The following is a 24,280-nucleotide window of genomic DNA, read 5'->3' as shown; positions in this document are numbered from 1 at the left end:
TTTAACAATTTGTTATGGGTTTGAACTGGTTATGATACGACTTTGACGTATCAAAATCAGTTCTTGTGTGGGTGATTGGCGCGCATCTCATGCACGTCCTTCACTTCATTTTGCATACATAATCAGCAACATGTCGAGCAATCATCGACTTTATAAACGTGTGTGACCCGGTTTAATATATTTAATATGTACGTATGTATAAACTCTTTATTGTACAAAACACAGAACACAAATATGGCACAGAAATAGGCAGTACAAAGGCGAACTTATCCCTTTAAGGGATATGTCAGTGTCTCACGGAAGTTATTTTTAAATTATTTTTATGGCACGCGCTCAGACACAATGGCCACGCGCTGATACACAATGGCTTTTGTTTAACAGATTAGGGTCTTAGGCGTAAAAATCATTTGAGAAGATTCATGCTATACATAATCAGCGTGTGCGATCATCTAGGTCGTATCAAAATAAGATCGAAACCATAACAAGTTGTTGTATCTGAATCGGGCTCGTAGTTTACGTAAAATGTTCCTAACCTATATTATTGTATCAGCAAAGATAGATATAACTCCGTAATAGATAGATACAGTCTAAGGAAAAAACGTACCTCGAAAATCAAGAAAATTTGACTCTCGTTGAGAGGGCGCTACTAGTTTTGGCCTACAGTCGAATAGATGGCGTTGACGGTTTCGTTTGTTATTTAACAATTTTAACGCATATCATTGAAAGAACATGGGTCAAAATCATAAAAATAATTAATGCAAATAAAAAAATCATTTATCTATATTTAAATACATTCTATCGTATTTTTATAAATCTTAATTTTTAGTTTTAAAGTGTGTCGACAGATGGCAGTGAATTTACTGGGGTTACAAAATTTACTATGACCGTACCGCTCTAGTATAAGTTACTCTATGGTATCAGGTATCACATAACGACCGGGAGATAATGATCAGGTCAAACAACTTATACCTAACGACACGGTGTTAAACTTCTGATGAGATGAAACAGGTAACGAGGGAGAGAGATAGAATTAGGACTTTCAGGACGTGACATTGGTTTTCAGGATTAGGTTCTTGTTAGTATTAGGCTACTAGTGGCCCGTCACACTTAGCTTTTGGGCAAGCCGCAACTAAGAGCGTTTTCACATTGAAGTTTTACTTTTATACTAAACACCGGACATTTATGATTAAACTGTTTATCACTTTGTCAGAAACAGTAGATTACATATATTACATAAATAAATAAATATTGTAGGGCAACCTAAAAGAAACCCATTTCGACAATAAGTTCAATAACGCTTGACTTTTTACTAGACAACGATATGAATAATAATGATACAAGTGTGCTAAGTTGGTCATTATACACGAGGCGATATTGTGCGCGCGAGCTGTATGCGAGCGCGCAATAAGAAAGCTGATGTGTGTAATGACCAATGCACACGCGTTTCATACGACGTTTTTCAACACAATTGTACACAAAAAAATAAACTTTCATATTAATCAAATTTTAATTGTTAAAACAGTCTAAAATCTGTCATACTGCCGGCCGCCCCTCGCCCCGGCCGCAGGCGGGCCGGCCGGGCCGCGGCAGGCGGTCGGGCGCCCCGGTGCCCGCCAGTCCGACCAATTAGAGAAGGCTCCGTTTCCATGCATATTATTAGCAATCAGTTACCTTCTTAACTCAGTATCTTTTTCAGTCCGCGGCGCACCTGCAAGTTTAAAATTTCGGCGGCGACGCCCTAACCTAGCTAGGCTATTTGAAATACGTTAGATAGGTTGGTGAGGAGGATTGCCTTACGGCGCCCCTCTCTCTTTACTGTCTATGGCGCTCCAGCCGGGCTAGCACATGATTTTAGTCTATCTCGCGGCGAGATACTGTCGCGCCAATCATGTGCTCGGCCTACTGGGCACAGTTTTTTAACCCCTACTATATATATATTAAAATGCTTCAGTTTTGTTCCTACAAGACACAAAATGGCATCTAGTAAAATTATGATAAAAATTGTCATATTGAAAATGGTATCTCCATAATTATAATAATTTAAGTAGATCTTCTATTATGAACAGGTATTATTTAGCTCAGCTTTTCGGTCACGTCCTGCGCTAACCCTTACTGCCAAATATTTAGTCCACTAGTTTGATATTCAGCATTGAAAGTGTTAATTAGAATGAGCATTTTGGGCTAAAATTGTTGCGGGTTGACTTTTGTATGTATAATATTGAAATAATTTGTATATGTACATACTTAGCACTTGTTATTTGTGCTTTTCATCAAGATCATCATCATCTTTCGACAATGTTGAGAAATAAAGGAAAATAATAAAACTTTTGTTTCAAGAAATTTACAGAAAAAATCCAAATCAGTCCAACTAACTGTTCTGTAAGTTCTGTAACAACGTAATACAATCGAATTTAAACTGTACTAACATTAAAAAAAATTCTACGGTTTAGACTCACTTATTACCCGCCGCTTATTAGCAGGCATGCCTACAATGATAGCGCAAGACCTTCCCCAACCGGCTTTTTCAGCGCGCGGCAGTACGCGATACACGACCGTCGTGAACGCTGCTCGCACTATTAGTGCTTGAGAAAGGAGACCTAGGCTCTCCGAAACATATCGCGCGAGAATTATTTAACGTAATACAATGCTTCAAACTTTCACGATTTTTACACATTATTAAATTGTGAAACGGGATTTAATCCACGGGGACAACGCCGTCCTCGAAACGTCGGAGGTAAATCTTAAAACTCAAATACGCGATTAAGTCCCGTTTTACAATTTAATAATGTTGAACGTAATAATATTATATTATGTCCTTTTATCATTGAAGATTCATATAAAGTTAGATTCATAAAAGATAAAGTTAACAATTATAGGTAGAAGTTATAGAAAGTTGGCGTGGAAGAAATTACTTTTTAGCGATAAGACAGCACAATTGTTTTACTTCTTATTTAACGGTTTGTAACTTATAGGTGTTTTGTTTCTTTATTTTTTGAGGTTTGCAACAAAGAGTATTTGTTACGTTATCTTCCTGGAGACCAATTATTCCTGTTTTATTTCTCGTTTCTCCCTTATTTTCACGATATATTCGTGTAAACATGTTTCAGTAATGTTTGTCGTAAAAATAAACCCATCGTGCTAATTGGGCGGGGTTGTTTGCTGTCATCGATTTACACTAAACGCTTTGTTTGTCCAGCGACTGTTTTGGCTTTTACACCGTAGTGTCCAAAATAAGTTTTTTGTCAAAAATTTAAATTTTGTTACAAGCTTTTAGCCAATTGGTTGGTTGGTCTATTATTAAACTATTAAGTAAAATACATATATCGACATTTGTTATGCGTGTATCTGTTGCTCTTTTGACATGAAATCATTATTTATATGAACTTAAATTAAGAAAAAAATGGTAATTTTTTGACATTTTAATTATTATTCTAGTCTATATTATTCTGAATCTGACATATTAATTATTATTATTGTATTCATTATTTAAATTTATTGGATTTTGATTTTATTGTTGAAAGTTTTGTTTTTATTTTTAATGTATTTACTAACACATAGCTATAACGATGGTACTAACAATATTGTATGGAATCTTGAATGTTCTGAAATAAAGATATTTTATTTTTATTTATTTATTTATTTTATCGTTGACTGTACTTTTATTTCAACAGGCAACTAATACTCATCGAGACAAACAAACCCAAACACGATTAGCGTTGTTTTATCACAGAGCTCCTATGGCCACCTGGCCTGGCTCCTGTCTCCATCATCAGATCAGCTCGAGGAGCATTCCACTGGCTGTCCCGTACAAACGCATTTTATTTCCTGAGTTGCGACTTTTTTTCGGCGTTTAAAGCAGATGATTATTTTTCTGTGCATATTTTTGACCATTTGTAACGGAAAAGGAAACTCTTATACCTGTAAATCCGGAGAAAATTCGCGTTCGTACGGGACAACGGTAGACAATTTCGTGGAATGCTCCTCGACTATCATCAGATCAGCTCGACCATCACCAGATCAGCTCGACCATCAACAGATCAGTTTGACCCGAACATACATACATACAAATATTACAAGTTAAATGCACACGTCCTCAGATTAAGCAAACTCGAATTACACGCATTTAGGACCGAATGAAGATATTTTCAGCTTGCTGGGAAATAATTCTTGAAATCGCTTTTTAGTTCCGTACCCAAAGGGTCAAAACGGGACCCTATTACTAAGACTCCTTTGTCCGTCTGTCTGTAAGCTAGACAGTTGAAATTTTCACAGATGATGTATTTTTGTTGCCGCTATAACAACCAATACTAAAAAGTACGGAAGCTTCGGTGGGCGAGTGCGATTCGCACTTGTCCTGTTTTTTGGATCTAATTTGATTGGCATACTAGTAAAAACGATGGCTTATATATTAGGTCTAGATGATACCTAATTCGATTTGTATTATTATCTGTATGTTTCTTCGGAAAAAAGTAGCAAAATTGATCGTCGCACCAATATATTGCTGTTCATTCAATTGGCGACGCCGCGGGTGCCACTCAATCGTTCGCTGGCTTAACGGAATTACGGAATTGCTATACAACCAAATACAATGGCTATACGTCGCGACGGGAGTTACAATTTGCTAGTTCTGGTTTTTAACCTACTTAAAAAAGGAGCAGGTTGTCAATTCGACGTTTTTAGGGTTCCGTATACCTCAATCCCTAGAATCTTAATGGTTGCGACCATTTTAAGATTCTACCTTCGACGGTTGAGTTGAGCTGTAAGTTGTCTGTCTATATCTAAGTAACGGTAGGTGTGCACTGTGCATCCTCACACCCTAGAACCTTAATAGTCGCACACTGTGCGGTTAAGAAGAATTTTCTCCCGTGGACGCTCCGGCTGTGGAATGAGCTCCTTGCTGAGGTTTTCTTGTGGAGCTACAGTATGGGGTCTTCAAAAAAGGGTCGGCAACGCTCATGCGGAGTTGCAGGCGTAAATAGGCTACGGTGACCGACGTGGTATAAAAAAACCCGGCCAAGTGCGTGTCGGACTCGCGCACTAAGGGTTCCGTACCGCAAAAAAATCACGTTTGTTGTACGGGAGCCCAACTTAAATATTTATTTTATTCTGTTTTTAGTATTTATTGTTATAGCGGCAACAGAAATACATCATCTGTGAAAATTTAAACTGTCTAGCTATCACGGTTCATGAGATACAGCCTGGTGACAGACGGACAGACAGACAGACAGCGGAGTCTTAGTAATTGGTCCCGTTTTTACCCTTTGAGTACGGAACCCTAAAAATAACGGAAATGTTTTATACGAATTCGGTATTACCCTACAAAAATAAAACGCTAAATATTCATCATCTACGGTGTGACTGAAGACCTACAAAAATGCCGCGAGCTCGACCGTTTGCATCCAATTTGGTGAGCACACAGTTACTGCCCGTACATATATATGGCCGTGTAAATGTGTCGACGGCGAGTACCAAGGGATTCAGTGACGATTCATCTCGCCGCTCATTACAGTGAAGTCAAATTTTTAACTGATACGCCTAGATCAAGTTTGATATAGTCTAAATCCTGTATATCATCCTATCTATCTATCTATCCTGTATATCTATCCTGGATATCTGTATATCAAATGTGTCCACAATACACTAGTTGCTCGCACTATTTAACACTCTCCATGCCATCAGCCATCTTTTTGCTCCTATCTCAACCTACAGATCTATCATGACGCTTACGTTTAAAGATATTAATTGAAGCGTAGGTACTTAAGGGACGCCATCACGTATATGGACCATTTCATAAGGCAAACTACACGCATAAATGAAAAAAAAAAAAAAAACCGGCCAAGTGCGAGTCTGACTCGCGCACTAAGGGTTCCGTACCATTACGGAAAAAAACAGCAAAAAAATCACGTTTGTTGTATGGGAGCCCCATTTAAATATTTATATTATTCTGTTTTTAGTATTTGTTGTTATAGCGGCAACAGAAATACACCATCTGTGAAAATTTTAACTGTCGTGGTTCATGAGATACAGCCTGGTGACAGACAGACAGACAGACGGACAGCGGAGTCTTAGTAATAGGGTCCCGTTTTTACCCTTTGGGTAAGGAACCCTAAAAACGTTATCAAAATACTGTACCCTTGCCATCAACATCTCAACCAGACTTATTCCTTAATAAATAACGAGGTACCTATTTAAGAAGTCTATTTCGACATATTACTTCACCTCAGACTGAGGTAACCTCTAAAGTAATTTATTAATGAAAAAGCGCCAGATTTAGAGCCCTCACTATATCATGAGCAGCGATGATTTACGATGAAAAGAAACGGCCAAGTGCGTGTCGGGTTTTTTTTAAAGCTTTTCTCATGATAATCTCTTCAGTAGTCGGTAGTTGTTTGTAATGAATTTAAAATATAACCCGGGGTTTCCAGACTTGTTCTAGTACGTGTGGTCACGTAATTCTCATTGCTCGTGTCGATTTTAACCATCCCTTCGGTCGTGTTTTAATTTATCGCCACTCGTTGCGAATTTCCTACTTTTCACACTTGTATCGTAATGTACTATTAAAAAACAACTAAATAATTTAAGGAATGTTTTTAGGGTTCCGTACCCAAAGGGTAAAAACGGGACCCTATTACTAAGACTCCGCTGTCCGTCTGTCCGTCTGTCACCAGGCTGTATCTCATGAACCGTGATAGCTAGACAGTTGAAAATTTCACAGATGATGTATTTCCGTTGCCGCTATAACAACAAATACTAAAAACAGAATAATATAAATATTTAAGTGGGGCTCCCATACAACAAACGTGTTTTTTTTGTTGTTTTTTTTCGTAATGGTACGGAACCCTTCGTGGGCGAGTCCGACTCGCACTTGGCCGTTTATTTTTACACGGATCTCTAGTTTGAATTATTTCGTAAACTTTTCCTACTAAACAACACGTCTCGGGAGGCCAAAACCAAACAAATAACATGTTTATACAGAACCACGCACAGTGTTAACATGTGGGATAAACGCTTTGTTTCGACTTTTTTGCAATGTACCTAGTTGCCGTTAGGATTGTTTTTTTTTTTTTTTAAGTATATTGAATTTATAATATATCCCGGTTTTTGGACCCGGGTATGTCCTTAAACTACGTCCAAAAGAGAGGTATGGGCACATCTCGCTTTGTGTGGTAGGGCACAGCACAGCGGATGTCATTCCAGATCTAGAGCAGAGCCCAACTGGGGAAGTACCTCCATCTTACAGAAAACCGCAGCCAAATAACACTAGACCCTACTCATAGTTTTGTGTTCCTGCCGGTGAGTAAGGTTGCCAGAGCTTGACGAGGGTGCGGAGTGTTAGAGTCGGCAACGCGCATGTAACTCCTCTGGAGTTGCAGGCGTACATAGGCTACGGAGACTGCTTAACATCAGGCGGACCGTAAGTTTGTTTTCCACCGACGTAGTATAAAAAAAAAAGTTTTATTTCAAGAGTAACTATCGCGGTAACCGAAGACAATATTATTGAGTATTTTGTAAATAAGAAAATTTAATGAAAAAAAGAACCATTTGTTTTTAGCATTGTTTTGCTTTTAATGTTTTGTCAAACATCTAAACACATAAGTACATATGTGCCATTTTCAATCAAAAGGGTACTTATTGTCGGTTGTCAATAAGGCGCTATTTCCATACAGCTTCAATTGAAAATCAACCTTATTGACAAGCGACAATGTGGTACCTTTTGGTTGAAAATGTCACAAATGTTGTTTATAAAACTAGTTTCGAAAAATGTATATTACAAATCGATAATGTAATTTTTTAGGGTTCCGTACCCAAAGGGTGAAAACGGGATCCTATTACTAAGACTTCGCTGTTTGTCTGTCTGTCTGTCTGTCTGTCTGTCTGTCTGTCTATCTGTCTGTCCGTCTGTCACCAGGCTGTATCTCATGAACAGCGATAGCTAGACAGTTGAAATTTTCACAGATGATGTATTTTTGTTTCCGCTATAACAACAAATACTAAAAACAGAATAAAATAAATATTTAAGGCTCCCATACAACAAACGTGATTTTTTTGCCGTTTTTTGCGTAATGGTATGGAACCCTTCGTGCGCGAGTCCGACTCACACTTTGCCGTTTTTTTTAATAAAATGTTCCCTTAACATTAAAGAAAAATTAGTTATGTAGTAGTAAAAATTACTTATAAATATTTAAGAGGTGAACCAAAATACTATTAATTTATTGATAGCACACATTGACAGTTGCAGGTGAAACTCCCTGTAAACTGTCACTTATTAGTCTTATTACCTATACTTACTACCTATTATTATTTGCCAAATATTAAAAAAAGGAAATTCTCAGATTCCTGACCAAAGATGATGATAATGAGTAACAAACAAGATTATATTGTCTTCGGTTACCGCGATAGTTACTCATGAAATAAAACTATGAAAACGGATTATATCGCGTATATTGAATTTATAATACATCCCGACGTTTCGAACTCTTTACAGCGTTCGTGGTGGTGACCCGTTGACCACGAACGCTGTAAAGAGTTCGAAACGTCGGGATGTATTATAAATTCAATATACGCGATATAATCCGTTTTCATAGTTTTATTTAACAAACAAGATTGTTTAAATTAATAAGTTGGGCCGATTAGGTATTGACGCTTTTGTTTTTGGCAAATTGCTGGATCAATAGAGTTCCCTATTCTGCATAATATACATTATTATATTTTACAAATGTAGTATTTTCTATAAAAAGGGACCTTATTGTCAATGGCGCTTAAGCCAATATTAACAATGCTCCGATATAGATACAATGCCCGCGACGGTGTGCGGCGTAAGCGCCATCGACAATAAGGTCCCTTGTCATAGAAAATGCCCCAAATACATATTATTTATTCATCGATTTTGCGTTGTAATTTTGTATTATTCCCGCTTATACCTCCGTCTCCGTCTGAGCTCTTCAAACTAACCTAATATATTATCCATCACTAAGGGAAAAAAATCTATAACAAAATATAATAAATCGGCCTTTCATCAATCGAATTTTCTTTACTGCCACCAACTTTTATAAAAAATTTGCCGTAGTCAAAATATTCACTAAATCTTCCACCGCTATTACGAAAGAATGACGTAAAAGGGACTTGAAGAAAATCCCACTGTCGTCAGGTGTTTTTAGATCGTGACGCCATTGTTGTGACGTCATTAGGGGTTAATTCCGTACACTGCGGGAAGAAGTTGATAAGTCGAGATATTTTTATTGAAGAAATTTTAACTTAAAATAAAATTGCATAAGGTTCAAATTTCTTCAATTTTTTCCCGTCACTTCATCCCGCCGTGTACGGAATTTTAAACTACATAGAATGCGACCCTTTTGTGAGACGTTAGTGCAAGATACGAAAATGTTATCGTTATGATTACCTTAAAGTTTTGTATGCAAAACTGCTACTCGCTATAACTTTATTTTATTTTATGTGATAGTCAGCAAATGAGCAGACGAGCCGCCTGATGGGAAGCAGTCATCGTCGCCCATGGACGTAAGCAACATCACAGGAGCCACTTAAGCATTGCCGACCCTTGAGAACCCTAAATACCCGCTTCTTGAAGAATCCCATGTCGTAGCACAAAGGAAATACCTCAGGAGGCAACTCATTCCACATTCTGCACGTTCTGGGAAGAAACGAGCGGGATGCCCGCTTATTCATGGTGTGCCATGTGTCTAAGAAGTGAGGATGAGCTTTGCTCCTTTGGCGGGAGGTGCGGTGATAGAAACGAGACGATGGCACCAGATTAAAAAGTTCTTCGGAACATTCCCCATTGTACATACGGTAGAACATGCAAAGAGAGCCAACGTCTCTCCGAAGACTAAGAGGTTCTAAGCCGTCAGTAAGTAACATTGTGTTACAATTTCTAGCAACGAGAACTACATAGTACGAGACATAAAATGTGTGTTTCAGGGTTGACATTTTAAAGAACACCCATATAAAAAATAACAGACTCATTATTATAAATCGTATTAAATCATTTTACGATTTAGACTCACTTGTTTTAGTCACTCGCGCGACATGTTTCGGAGAGCCTAGGTCTCCTTTCTGAAGCACTAATAGTGATAGCGCAAGACCTCCCCCAACCGGTTTTCTCGGCGCGCGCGCAGCGAGCGACGCGGCGCGCGGCAGCGGCAGTACGCAATACACGGTCGTCGTGAACGCTGCTTGAACTATTAGTGCTTGAGAAAGGAGACCTAGGCTCTTATAAACATGTCGCGCGAGTGACTAAAACAAGTGAGTCTAAACCGTAAAATGATTTAATGTTAGTATGTCTCACAACAGTTTAAATTCGATAAATCGTATTATACATCCAATACCAACTCTGATCAAAGTCCCTTGAACCCATAATTTTCAGGTAGAACAAAAAGGCTGGATGTGACGTCATAAAACAACTGCCACACGCAGCTTCCCACCCTCGTCTCACGGTGACAGCCGAGACCAAACACCAGCAACACTGGAAATGTTATTATAATACATCAAGCATTAAATAGAGGCCAGAGTGGCAAAATATATCCTCATAACTAACCAGAAGATTAATAGAGAAACGTAGACAGCAGTATTTTTAGACACAATTTCTATTTTAAAACTCGTATAAAACTATAGAGTAGGTAATTTAATTTGTAGGTAGTTTATGTATGTTAATGGTTATGGAATAGAAAAGGAAGATGGCGCGACCGTCGACGTAAACATCGCTCCTGTTTTGAAAAAAAAACATTAAAATGATTTAATCCGAAAGTGGTGCGGAAAAACTGACGAATAATGTACTTAATACGTGCAACCACCGAGTGAAAGTGTTAAACTGCGTTAAAAAGTGCTATAAACAATTAAATTCTACGAAAACATTGACTACAGGAACCGTTACTCTACACTTCAAATAACAATCCAGCTCTATACAAAATAATCCATCTCCAAGAGCCTGCAGTGATATCCCATATTTTACCGAAGACACGAACCAAAATTTGTACACATACACACCAAGTAAGTGCAATTAATTCAACTAAACACCGATAAAATACGACCAAAAATTTGCAAGTGCATTACACTCATACTTATATTACGATTGAAGGAAAGGAATACATAAGCCACAAGAAAATTACCAAGCATAACCGGAAACATTGAGACAACAAAAAATAAGCAAAATAATTGTTATTAATACAGGAATAATAACATAAAAGGCATATTATTAAACAACATTGACAATAACGCCATCTAGACACTATAACGGATAACTTATCAGCTCGGTCGAAGTGAAAGCGAAACAAGTAATCCGTTGCGCAGGGTTTTAGGCACATAAAAGAGCGAGACAACTAGCTTATTTACTAATTCGCATGTCCTAAGCCCCGCCCACACATTAGCGATACACTTGCCGTAAATTTAGGCCTACAATTGAAACTCCGCAAAACAAAAACGGCAAAATGAATTGTAGTGCATGCCCCAATTTGATCCAGAGCAGTCTAGAACTGCTAGAATGCGTGTATTGCACACACACCTATCACTACGCGTGTCTCGGGATGGCCAAAGATTACTTTATAAGCAATGAACAGATTCTAAAAAGCACTTGGCGCTGTCCCTCCTGCATGAATGTAACAACTCGTCGAAAGAACGATAGTACTCCGGTAAGGAAAACTTTCGATACGTCTTATCTAAATGAGACCGACATGTCAGTCGACTACAATCAGGGCGAAGAGCAAGCCCGCATAACGCACAATGTAAACGAAATTTTAGGCAAACCCTTAATATCTCAACAGCAGTCACAGGGCCAGCAAAGCTTGACAATCGACGGGATTTCTACTTTACTAGACGCAAAACTGAATAAAAACAATGCCATCATTCTCGACAACATGAGACAACTAATACAGTCCGAAATAAACACTGCCATCTCCCAACTCCAACAAGAATTTATACAAAAGAACAACAAAATTACAACGGAACAGACACGACTTGCACAAGAATTATTAAACACCAATAAAACAATAGAAAAATTAGAAATCGAAAATAGAAAATTGAACGGTGAAATACTAGAATTAAAGGCTCGTCTTGACGGAAAATTGACAACTCCTGAAAACAGAAACCTGAAGTCCTTTGTACTGTACGGAGTGGAAGAACACCGCGCAGAAACTGAAAACGATTTATGTCTCCGAATCAACTATATTTTTAAAGATATATTGAATATACATATCAACGGTTTTATAGAATCCGTAAAAAGAGTGGGAAAAAACGGAAACCGACGGCCTCTCATCATACATCTCTTAAGTACGCGTATGAAAAAATACGTGTTAGAAAACGCATACTACTTTAGGCGCACTGGACTCGCAGTATCAGAAGTATTAGATGACGAGGGCTTAAAAATCCGGCAGCAGCTAAGGAAACACCTACGAGAAGCACGCGAAAAAGGGAACCACGCTACCATACGAAACAACACCTTATATATAAATGGGAAAAAATATACGCCAACCGAAACATTAAAGTTAGACGCGAGCTACTCTTCGGCCACACACGACACCAGTGAAAACTCCAGCTTCGCCTGCTCACAAAAAAACACCACATCGAACCTCTCCACTAACATTGACCGTAACGAGCAAAATATTAATTTTTTTCGCCCCAACACATAGAAACGACAATTTTAGCATACTATATCAAAATATGCAAAGCTTAAATAACAAAATACCACTGCTCGAATCACTCAACGACTCCAATAACAACGAGTATCAAGCCATTTGCATATCAGAGTCCTGGCTATCGAAAGAAAAAAGCGAATTAATTAACATTACGGGATACGTGCTAGCCTCATCATACTGTAGGAGTAACTACGCGGGCGGAGGCGCCTGCATATTGTTGCGAGACAACCTGCAGTACGAGGAACGAAAGGATATCGTGGATTATTCCATAGAATATGTTATTGAGATCGCCGCGATAGAACTCACTAAATTAAATGTTCTCCTCGTAGTAATTTATTGGAACAACCGATGTAATGATATTTTTTATACTCAACTAAGACTCGTCCTAGAATGTCTAAGTAAAAAATATAGTAATAAATCAGTTATATTTGGCGGTGACTTGAACACAAATGTCTTAGAGGATAATAAAAATACCACAACCTTATTGAATTGCATGCTAGAATACAACTTCATACAACACATAAAGGAACCTACGCGTGTCACAAACTCCTCGTCAACCTGTTTGGACTTGATATTTACTAATTTTAAAGACAAAACCTTTAATACTTACGTTCGCGATCTTGGTTTTTCTGATCATAAAGGCACAATAATAAATACACACGTAACCTCTCAAGAAAAACAAGAAACCATCCCGTGGAAAATATACAAACGACATTTTAGCATACAAAATATTTTAACATTCAAACTAGAACTACAAAAAATTGACTGGACACAAAAACTTGACACAAACAATGACATAAATAAAAACTATAATATTTTTGAAAGCACATTGAAGGAAATTTTGGATCGATGCGTCCCAAAAAAATTAATAAAATTAAAATCAAAGTTTAAGAAAACATGGCTCTCAAAGGGAATAAAAAAATCGTGCAATAATAAAAGACTCCTCAAAACCCTAGTCACATATACAAAAAATCCGGTTCTTATCAAACATTACAAACAATATGGAAAACTTCTTAAGCGAGCCATTAAACAATCAAAAAAGAACCAATACATATCAGAAATGCGAAAAACCGAGAACGTCTCAAAAACAATGTGGAGGATAATTAAAGAACGGACCAACAAAATTGCTAAACAAACGCGACATAATATTGAACTAGCGATCCACACTAATCTCACGTCAGACCCGAAACAGGTAGCTAATGCACTCAATACATTTTTTGCATCAGTCGGTCGAGTCACCGGGGGAGAAGAGCCGCGCGGGCGGCCGGGACCCCGCACACTCAACTCAATGTACTTGCAACCGGTCGAGCCGCGCGAGATGAATGGAATTATACGTCAGTTAAAGAACAAAAGTAGTCACGGCATCGACGAATTACCGCCTAAACTAATAAAGAGCTGCGCTGACGAATTGACATTGCCATATTACATGTTGGTTAATCAATCCTTTTCTGATGGGATATTTCCCGACCAACTAAAAACATCCATTATAAAACCAATCCATAAAAAGGGCCCAAAAACCGATCCTAACAACTACCGGCCGATCGCTTTATTACCTACATCCTCCAAAATCTTTGAATTGGCCATGTGTAAACGCCTAAATTCATTTTGCGAAAAGTACAACATCTATAACGAAAGTCAGAACGGTTTTCGACGGAACCGATCTACTGTACTTGCCGTCTATAAATATATGCAGGACGTATACAATATTTTAAACGAAAAAAAGTATGCAATTGGTATTCTTTTAGATATGTCGAAGGCTTATGATAGGGTGCAATATAAAATACTGCTTGACAAACTACATGAAATAGGAATTAGAGGTACCGCGCATAAATGGCTTACATCATACCTAGATAACCGGAAACAATACGTTGAAATACAACACAATGATAACAAAACAGGCATGATTAACTACGTAAGATCGGAGGTACGAGCAGTCGAACACTCAATTCCGCAAGGAAGCTGCATCGGCTGTTTATTATTTTTAATTTATATAAACAATCTGCCAATGATCTTGAATGACTTGTGCGTACTTTTTGCGGATGATATCTCTGTTTTAATGTCATGCAAAAATGATCAAAATATTCAAAGCGACATATATAACATATTGACCAAACTTACAGACTGGCTCACTGACCACAATTTAGAGATAAATTTTGCAAAAACTAAAATCATACAATTTAGGCCTTACCAAAAACAAGCATTAGATATAAATCTATCATTTAACGGACAAACCCTAGAATGTGTAGACGCTTTTACCCTCCTTGGAATAGACATAGATTCTCACATCAACTGGAAATCACATCTAAATAAAATAAAAAACAAAATGTCCAGCTTTATATATGTAATTAGAGAATTAAAAAAATCTACCAACTTTCAATGCGCTTTGACTGCCTACTACGCCTATGCTTCCTCATGGCTCAGCTACGGGATAATTCTATGGGGAAACAGTACTGACATAAATGATCTATTTGTCCTTCAAAAAAAATGCATACGAATACTCGCCAACACTACAGACTCCGACGAATGTAGACCCTACTTTATTAAATACAAAATTTTGACATTAACATCAATGTACATTTTAGAAATCTGCAAATTTGTCAGGAAACACCCGGAATTCTTTCCAAAAATTGCCGACCGTCCTCGACGTTTTGAAAGTAGATTTAAGAATAACCTGGCGCCACCGACAAGTTCTGTACTAAAGCTACATAAATCAAGCCCAAACATGATGGCCATCAAAATTTATAATAAAATCAGCGACGACATTAAATTGCAGACATCAGAAACGCTATTCAATAAGCAGTTAAAGGACTTTTTAATTAATAAGTGTTATTATAGGCTTAAAGATTTTTTGGAAGATGAAATGTAATTCTTTTGTAGTTTAGTGTATTTATTGGACATGTCTCATTTTACAATTTTTAATTTAAGCTTGAAATTGACATTATATAGGTATCGATATTTTTGACATCAACTTAAAATCGTTTTAAGCATGTATATTATTATTGTATATTTAATTTTAATTTTATAAATTTTGGTAAAATAAAATCAGTTATGGACTTTAGAAATAACTATATATTATATAATACAACTATGAAATTATTAAAAGTTAAATAAGACACTGTCAAATATATTGTACATATATAAATTAATCTTTAGATTTAAGATAATTGCCTTGCCCTACCAGGGCCCATGTGAAACTATTATATGTGTAACACCTGTGTACCATGGATGCAATAAATAAATATGAAATATGAATATGAATAATTACTTATCTACATTTACCTACCTATTTTTTATAGGTAACCAACGCTATAAAAAAGTTTAAATCAGCAATTCACGGGTTTAAATATAAACGTCTATATTTCTTTAAAACCTCAACAGATATTTATTCCCTAGGTATATGTTACATTATTCGCGTTCAAATAATTCATTTTCCTATTTTTCCTCAAATACTTTTCCCGTTTCGCGGTACAAACATTCATCGTAAAAGCCGCTCAAAGCCCTTATCTCTGAAGGGCGGTAAACAATCGAGTGCTTATCAACGACTATAGCCGCCCAAAGATACATTATATTGTGGTTTGGGTATATATTTATTTGGGAAAACAATGGTTGGAGAGCACACGATAATAGTATACTGTGGGTTGTTTATTGTGAAGGGAAGAACTATTTCATTGTAAAGTGGAGGACCACACAAGATATCTTGTGTTATAAGTGGTCCTTAATAGAAAATTGGGGTTTTCTACCGTACTTTGTGACTTTTTACGTTTTGTATCTAAATAAGACATACAATTTGGTGTCGAAAACCTGAGATATTTATTCCGCTTAGTCAATATAGTAATATACTAAATATAAAATATAAAAAATGAATATCTTAAGTTTTAAATAAATCATAAATAATAAATATAATAATATAGCAGTAGTATTTTTCAGTAAGAGAAAACACAATTTTATTATCAAGGCAATAAGAGTGCTCAACTGCTCAAGTATTTTTGTCACTAGTGTAAAGTTTCTTGCCGCGTACCTATTAATAATAAGGAAATTAAGAGGAGTTACAGCGGAAACAGGAAGCGCCTACATAAGTAATTACAATGAAACAAGACTAATAAGCAATAGTCAAATTAAATTAACAAAGCTCCAAACTGGGCACTTTAAAACTCAACATTATTGTTAGAACAAAGTAAATTAACAGTTCGAAACTTTCCTATAGACTAACAGTTAAATATTTAACACCGCTTTGATCCATTATTAAGTGTACAAATGAGCGAGCGATGCAACAAGTCCGCCCGCCCGCCCGTCAGTACCGCCGCGACGATGGCATCGGACGGACGCACGAAGCGCTCGCAGTCGATATGCGCGCCGGCCTCCGCAAGCATGGAGGCCCTCGTGGCCCCAATGGAGACCACACCCGCGCCGCGCCGTCGCCCTGCAACTCGCTCCCAATCCGCCAGAATCACTGGAGGCCGAAGTGTCAGACACCGGCGGCAGCAACAGCAGCAGCAGCTTGATAAAGAGACCAGAGCACGCTACAGTTCCGAACCACGATTAGCAGAAGCAGAAACACCCCCTCAAGTGAGAAGGCAAGCTTCGGCAAGGCGCAGACCGCCGCCCGGACATAACACCCAACCACGCCGCTCCAATGCCTTCCTGGATGTTCCTAAACCACATCAACCAGAACAAGAGGAACCTGATGAGGATTCTTACAGACTCCGCACCTTCAACATCACACAGAAAGGAGGTCAGTGTTTCAGCACCTCAGAACGTTAACCTCTGCTATTTTTAAACGTGAAAGTTTCAGTTTGACTTCTTTTCAACGAAAGTTGGCAGCCGGCCGTGTGCGTTTTGTACATTCAAGTTTTAGATTTAGAAACATCTGCGTTTCTTCAAAGAATAGAGGCTCGTGAATTGGTCTGTAAATCAGTTCAGTTTACCTTTGCGGTATAAATAAGCTCGCACACTTGAGTTGTGGAAGGTTACCCGAATGTTTATCTTCCGAAATGAAAAACAGTCCAGTCTTCCCTAAATTATACAAGTGACGTCACGGAAACTAAATTCGCTAATGAGTTCCTGGAAAGTATAAATTTGCTTGGCTTCAATGTGTTCGCGATTTCTCATCTAGTGCTCTGATTTATCTTTAGGACATAAACAAACATTTTAACGACGCTTGTATTTTAAGTACGGTGTTGTAACTGGGCAAGTCGATTAGAGCAAGTAGTTTAGAGCTAGTCGTTTGAAATTGGAATCTTTAAGTGAAAACGAAAGGAAGTACAGAGTACAGTACACCTGTATAATATATAAATATAATTATAATATATATTTTCCATGGTATTTTCACGGAAACTTACGAACGTGTCTTGCTATTTCAGTCAGTCTCGGTACGAAAAGTACTGACATTGACTGAACTAGCATGACAAATACGATTTTTTCCGAGAAATTACGATGGAAAACAATTATGCACTACATCTGTAATTTCTATGTTAATTTCTAGGACTTGATGCTCGTTTTCCTTTTGGTAAAAACTGTTGCGTCAAACAAGTCATGCTTGGCTCTTTCCTATAATATAGAAAATAAACTGAAATTATATTTACGCTTATATCCATCTTATATCAATCAGTTTATTTGACGTTGGGCAATGCAGATGACGTCAATGAATTACAACATTTAGGTAAGATTAGGCCAACTGTTCATTGACCGAGTTTTACAACGAAGATCTTCGTTTCAGTTTGAACAAAAATGTTTTCGTAAGTCCGGCTGGTTTCCTCTACCGATTGCATTTTCCAACAGATTCTATAGAAATTTTGTGAACAAGTTCTAACATATGTTTATGTGGATTGTTTATTATTAACTGAAATAAATGTCATATACGAAGGAAAAAATGACCAAAGCCTCCAGTGTCCAGAGCTGGAATCGAACCAGCGTACCCCGTTTACCTGACAGGTGCCTGAACCGCTCGGCTATCCGGTCACGGTGGCATGGGTCGAAATTTCCAAGTATATGACAATTCCCGAAGGCTTGTGGCGCCCCCTGTTTGTTTATTATTATTCAGAAAAATGTATATTCGGTAAAAGGTGGTGGGAAGATGGTTTGCGAGGTCTACTGCAAAGTAAAAAATGTCATTTATTTTCTTATCTTAGGCTTTTAAGCAGTTTTTTCTTTAAACGCAGTGCAAATAAGCAAATAATTGAATGCGCTCAGTCTTTGACATTAAAATTATTTTGGAAATAATTATATCCATGCTAGTATCTATGTATAAAAACTCTCTTAAGGATGACTCACGTTAGACCCGGCCGTGTCCAGGCCGGAGCTTCCGGCGCTTACTTTTCTATGACATGACAGGTGATCACGTGATGCTTTCCATAGAAAACAAAGCGCCGGAAGCTCCGGCCCGGATACGGCCCGGTCTAACGTGAGTCATCCTTTAAGCTCTGTTTTCCTAGCATAGTTGTGCCGTTATATAGCGGCCGTCTCCATACAAAATAATACGGCTAAATATGGATGAAGTAGTATTTTGTATGGATCCGCTATGCTATAAACCAGAGCTTTATCTAAAATATAACCGAATTCTCTTTCCTAGTTCTATAAAAAGGCTTTTCCCTTGAGAAATAAATGGCGAGTAGACTTGGCCACAATCTGAAGTTTTCTACCTTTAATTTAGATTACTGGCCGATTTTATAGGCCACGTAACGAAATCTTACTCAGCATTCCCACCCCAATTAGTATTCTGACTTGACAGAACAGTGATTTTCTGCCAAATAAATGTCTATGTTTAATTTCTATGGTGTGGTTACGAAGTTATGCGCTCCCGCCATCTGTATTCCCTGATAAATATGACCTATATGACGGGCTATGTGAATGACTTCAATATCCTAGCTGAAGCAGCGGCTGCTTACCTGAGTAGGGCGAAATTTTAATTTTAAGTTTTATTGTATCCAGTGAGATATAATGAAGCCATACGATAAATAAATAATAATATGACCTCGGTCTCTTTAAAACAAGAGTGAATAGGCTGTTACTGAACCGGTGAGCTTCATCTTAGGCCCTGTCTTCACTTTCCATCAGGTGTGACTAGGGCCAATCGCCGATCACTGTATAAAAAAAAAAGTCAAAAATTGTGTTCCAAGCATTTGCCTCTATAACTTTTTATGAGCATTCTTTGCCTGGCTCTGATTATATTTTCTTATTTGCATAGTTCGAAATGTATAAAGGCGTCAGTTTCATAATGCAGGTATGCAGGGTAATAATAATATACTATTGAAAATAAATCAAATTATACATAATAAGAAAAGAAAATATATTAACAACATTAGTATATTACTTTTTCTTTGTATTCTGAGTTTAAACCCATCATAGTAGATTAAAATAAGGCTAAGGCCGCTGAATATCCAACGTTCTTTTCATCTTACAAAAACCCTTCTTTTCACCTATATTTTTTGCTTAAACATAACAGAATGAATACATTATTATGAGTTGCTCATCTCAACCCTTTGTTCACCAAATTTTTCTTGAAATATTCCGGCATTTGTTTAGCATAAGTTATTTCGTACTATCCGCCTAGCCCAGAGTCAAGTAGATAATCCTGAATTCATTTTATTATAAAAACCGGCCAAGTGCGAGTCGGACTCCCGCACTAAGGGTTCTGTACCATTACGCGAAAAACGGTAAAAAAATCACGTTTGATATATTCACTTACATATTTATTTTATTCTGTTTTAGTACTATTTGTTGTTATAGCGGCAACAGAAATACATCATCTTTGAAAATTTCAACTGTCTAGCTATCACGGTTCATGAGATACAGCCTGGTGACAGACGGACAGACAGACAGACAGCGGAGTCTTAGTAAAAACGACCCTTTTTACCTCTTGGGTACGGAACCCTAAAAACAGTAAACATTTATAGAGACTGGTCTCAGCAATTTTTATCATTGTTTTAGTTAATGTCACGTAAGCGAAGTTTCAGTTACATACCTATCCATCCATACTAATATTATAAATGCGAAAATCTGTCTGTCTTTCTGTCTGTGTGTTCCCTCTTCACGCTTAAACCGCTGAATCGATTTAGATGAAATTTGGCATAGAGATAGGTTGAGTCCCTGAGAAGGACATAGGATAGTTTTTATCCCGAAAATCATCCCGAAAGTAAAAAGTGGGGTCAATCAATCAATGGCCTTAAAGTCTATTGCAGACTATAGAAACAGTGTCAGGTTCGGCGACAACATTTTCCATGGCTGTGCAGGCCAATACGGGAGCGGCAAACACGCCCACAAGCCTGGCAGGTGTACTGTGCCCGTGGCGAACAGACGTCGCTCTGATGACGCTTGGCTCGCTTACTAGCGAGTGTCTTAAACCAAGCGCCATCGTGGATTTTACGGCCGTCGAACACCAGTTTGTCTCTGTTCTCGGCAAGCTCCTCCCAATTATGAACCGGTATGTTGAAGGCGTGCATGTCCCGCTTGGCGCAGTCGAAAAGTGGGGTGGAATTGAGATAATTAATGAAGTGCCTGCTAATTTGTGTGCATAATATGCTCAAATTGAATGATTGCTATGAGATTTTTTCCAGGCGCTATACTTACTTTACCTGCTGTTACTAAGTCCACGCAGACGTAGTCGCGGGCAAAAGCTATATTATAACGCTTTGGAGGTTGATTGTAACTTAACTATTAAATAAGGTTTTGAACTGGTTTTGACACGACCTCGACAACCGTCTTGTTTGGCGCGTATCACAAATCTCACATCATTTTGCTTGCACTAATCAGCGTCAGCCGCGTAAAGAGGATGACTCAGGAACTGGACTATCTGTGCTTATCACACAAATAAATGCCCTTACCGAGATTCGAACCCAGGACCATCGGCTTCACAGGCACGGTCACTACCCACTAGGCCAGACCGGTTGTCATATTACCTACATATTAAATAGTGATTGGTAGTCTTTATTTTATTACTTACCTTTCTTCTTACCTCAAATCAGTTGGGGCAACCAGGGAGAAAATTATCCTAACCTGCTTACAGAAGATATGAAATTATTATGAATTCATTTAACTTGGCTGCGACTTCCGAACTTGGATTAAGTTTAGGAAGTTAACAAAATCGTGCTTAAGTAAGTTTTAGTACGTGTTATGCCACGTAATAATCAGTTTTTGTGAAGTTAAAATTTAATTATTTTGAACATTTATTTATATGAACCATCATCAATTCATCTTATCATGGAAAGAGGGCAAAATTTAATGACAGGTATGGAGTTCCTATATGGATAAAGTAAAGCATCAATATTTTTCCCAAACACGCGATTATAGCTTCGTATGTAGCTATAAACAACCTACGTAATTTGGTCGGGTTATTTGTTGCCTTATATTATGATTCATGTTATACTCATGTCCTAGAGCCTAACTAGCGCCACCGGAGAGATTAGGAACTATTATTTACAGCTGAAAGCTGGTCACTTTTGCATACACACACTAGAAAAAGGAGGCAAATTTAAAAAAAATGTAGGCGCGAAGAGATGACTTCCCACAGAAAATTTGAATTCTGCGTCTTTTTCTAATGACTGAGTGTGTGTGACACGTTTACACAAAGCATTTTTACATGATCGCTAGGCTAGAAAAAAATATTCTTATGATGAATGAAGTTTCATAAATTTTAGGCTAGTAGTAGGCTAGGATCAACTAACACTCTTTGGACCATTTTGTTGTCTTTAATAAAATAAAATAAAATAAAAAATAAATACTTAAAAAAAAACCCGGCCAAGTGCGAGTCGGACTAGCGCACGAAGAGTTCCGTACCATTACGCAAAAAATGGCAAAAAAATCACGTTGGAATTGGAATTGGAATTGGAATTGTTTATTGCACTCATATTAGTATACAGTTCTTAAAACTATTTAATACAGTTCCACATGAACCCTGTAAGGGTATAGCAATATACTTAACACTAACTTATGAGATAACATGCATCATAGGCATAAGCCAATTCCTAAAGACTAGTGTATAATTTATAATGGTCACTCTTGTAACCTTTTTTCCAAACTTTTATCGGTGCCGGTAACGTTATTAGTCCATATTATCATTAAAAAAAAAAAATTATGTGTAGTATGCGTTTGTTGTATGAGAGCCCCACTTACATATTTATTTTATTCTGTTTTTATGATACATATGTTGTCATAGCGGCAACAGAAATACATCATCTATTCTGTGAAAATTTCAACTCTCTAGCTATCACGGTTTATGAGATACAGCCTGGTAACAGACGAACAGACAGACAGATAGGCGGACGGACAGCGGATTCTTAGTAATAGGGTCCCGTTTTTACCCTTTGGGTACGGAACCCTAAAAAAAGAAATACCTACTAAACTAAATAAGTTTTAACCGATGCAACCAAAAACCTGTTATATAAAGGTAGGTATACGAAAATAATTATTGAAATATATAATTTAACTAAGGAAGAGTCTTGTGAGTGTTAGTGTCTACGAACTTTAACACTCACAAGACTTTGTCATGAAGTATAAAGAATTGGGAGCGGATATCTACTAAAATACGACAAGTAGCTTGACCGTGACGGCTCGAGAATAGTTAATAAACGACATAATAAATCAAACACTTATGTCTAATTTTTGTTAAGAAAATATCAGTTTTCTGAAAATATTTGGGAAGATTAATTATAAAACTATGAAAACGGATTATATCGCGTATATTGAATTTATAATACATCCCGACGTTTCGAACTCTTTACAGCGTTCGTGGTCAACGGGTGACTGAGGAAAAATTCAGTCACCCGTTGACCATCACGAACGCTGTAAAGAGTTCGAAACGTCGGGATGTATTATAAATTCAATATACGCGATATAATCCGTTTTCATAGTTTTATTTCATGAGTAACTATCGCGGTAACCGAAGACAATATTAAGATTAATTATACTTCCGTATATTTGTGTTTTTTTAGTCATTACTAAAGTTATAACCACTTAACTAACGAGGAAGGGAGGGAAATAGTTCTCATTTGTTTAGATCTGTCAACTTTTTGTTTTATTTTAGATCCTTGTGGTTGGCTATAATATTGTTCAATGCTGGTTTCCCGATGTATATTTTGTATTATTTGATTTTATTTAGTAGGTAAAAATATAAATAAATAATAATAAAATAAAAATAAAATAAAAATAATTTATTTTCAGACAGTTACAGTCCATAGTTGTTAGTATTAACTTACAGGCTATGTTTATGTTACAGAACAGTATCTACACTAAATTACACACATGAAACTACACACTAATAAATTACAAATTATTGTGGCCGATCTATCGAACTGCATGTTTGTGAACATGCAATTCGATATACCGTCCCAAAACAACCGAATCTAACCTGTTGGCTATCATTTTAGGATCCCGTTGGAGCTCCCACGTATACGGTGTACCACTGATGCTATATTTTTCCGCATAATGGCATAAAAATCATCTACGTGCGCGTCCGCAAACATGCCAGAGGCACTACAGTATCGCGGGAGCCTCACCAGGGCCCTGAAAATGTTGTTATACTGGACCCTCAGAGAGTCAAAGGACTTCTGCTTAAAATTAGCCCACAGGCCGCCAAAAATATAAAGCACACGTTGTAAAATGATGAAGTAGATATTACAAATCGCTGATGTCCATTTTGGTAC

General features: G+C 37.4%; 1 protein-coding gene and 1 long non-coding RNA gene across 2 annotated transcripts in view; both read left to right on the top strand.

The window, feature by feature from the left end:
* Positions 1–24,280, top strand: part of LOC134745666 (uncharacterized) — a 233,396-nt gene that overhangs the window by 49,557 nt on the left and 159,559 nt on the right. The gene's annotated exons all lie outside the window — the stretch shown is intronic.
* Positions 16,728–24,280, top strand: part of LOC134745629 (GTP-binding protein REM 1) — a 167,112-nt gene continuing 159,559 nt past the window's right edge. Inside the window, exon 1 of the mRNA XM_063679740.1 lies at positions 16,728–17,376. Within this exon, the coding sequence (XP_063535810.1) occupies positions 16,899–17,376 (478 nt within the window). The 5' untranslated portion in view covers positions 16,728–16,898. The remainder of the gene's footprint in view (positions 17,377–24,280) is intronic.

This window comes from Cydia strobilella, chromosome 11 (assembly GCF_947568885.1).
Source record: "Cydia strobilella chromosome 11, ilCydStro3.1, whole genome shotgun sequence".
Taxonomy (NCBI): Eukaryota; Metazoa; Arthropoda; class Insecta; order Lepidoptera; family Tortricidae; genus Cydia; species Cydia strobilella.
Note: the sequence above shows the minus strand (reverse complement) of the source record. Positions and strands in the feature narration are given on the sequence as shown.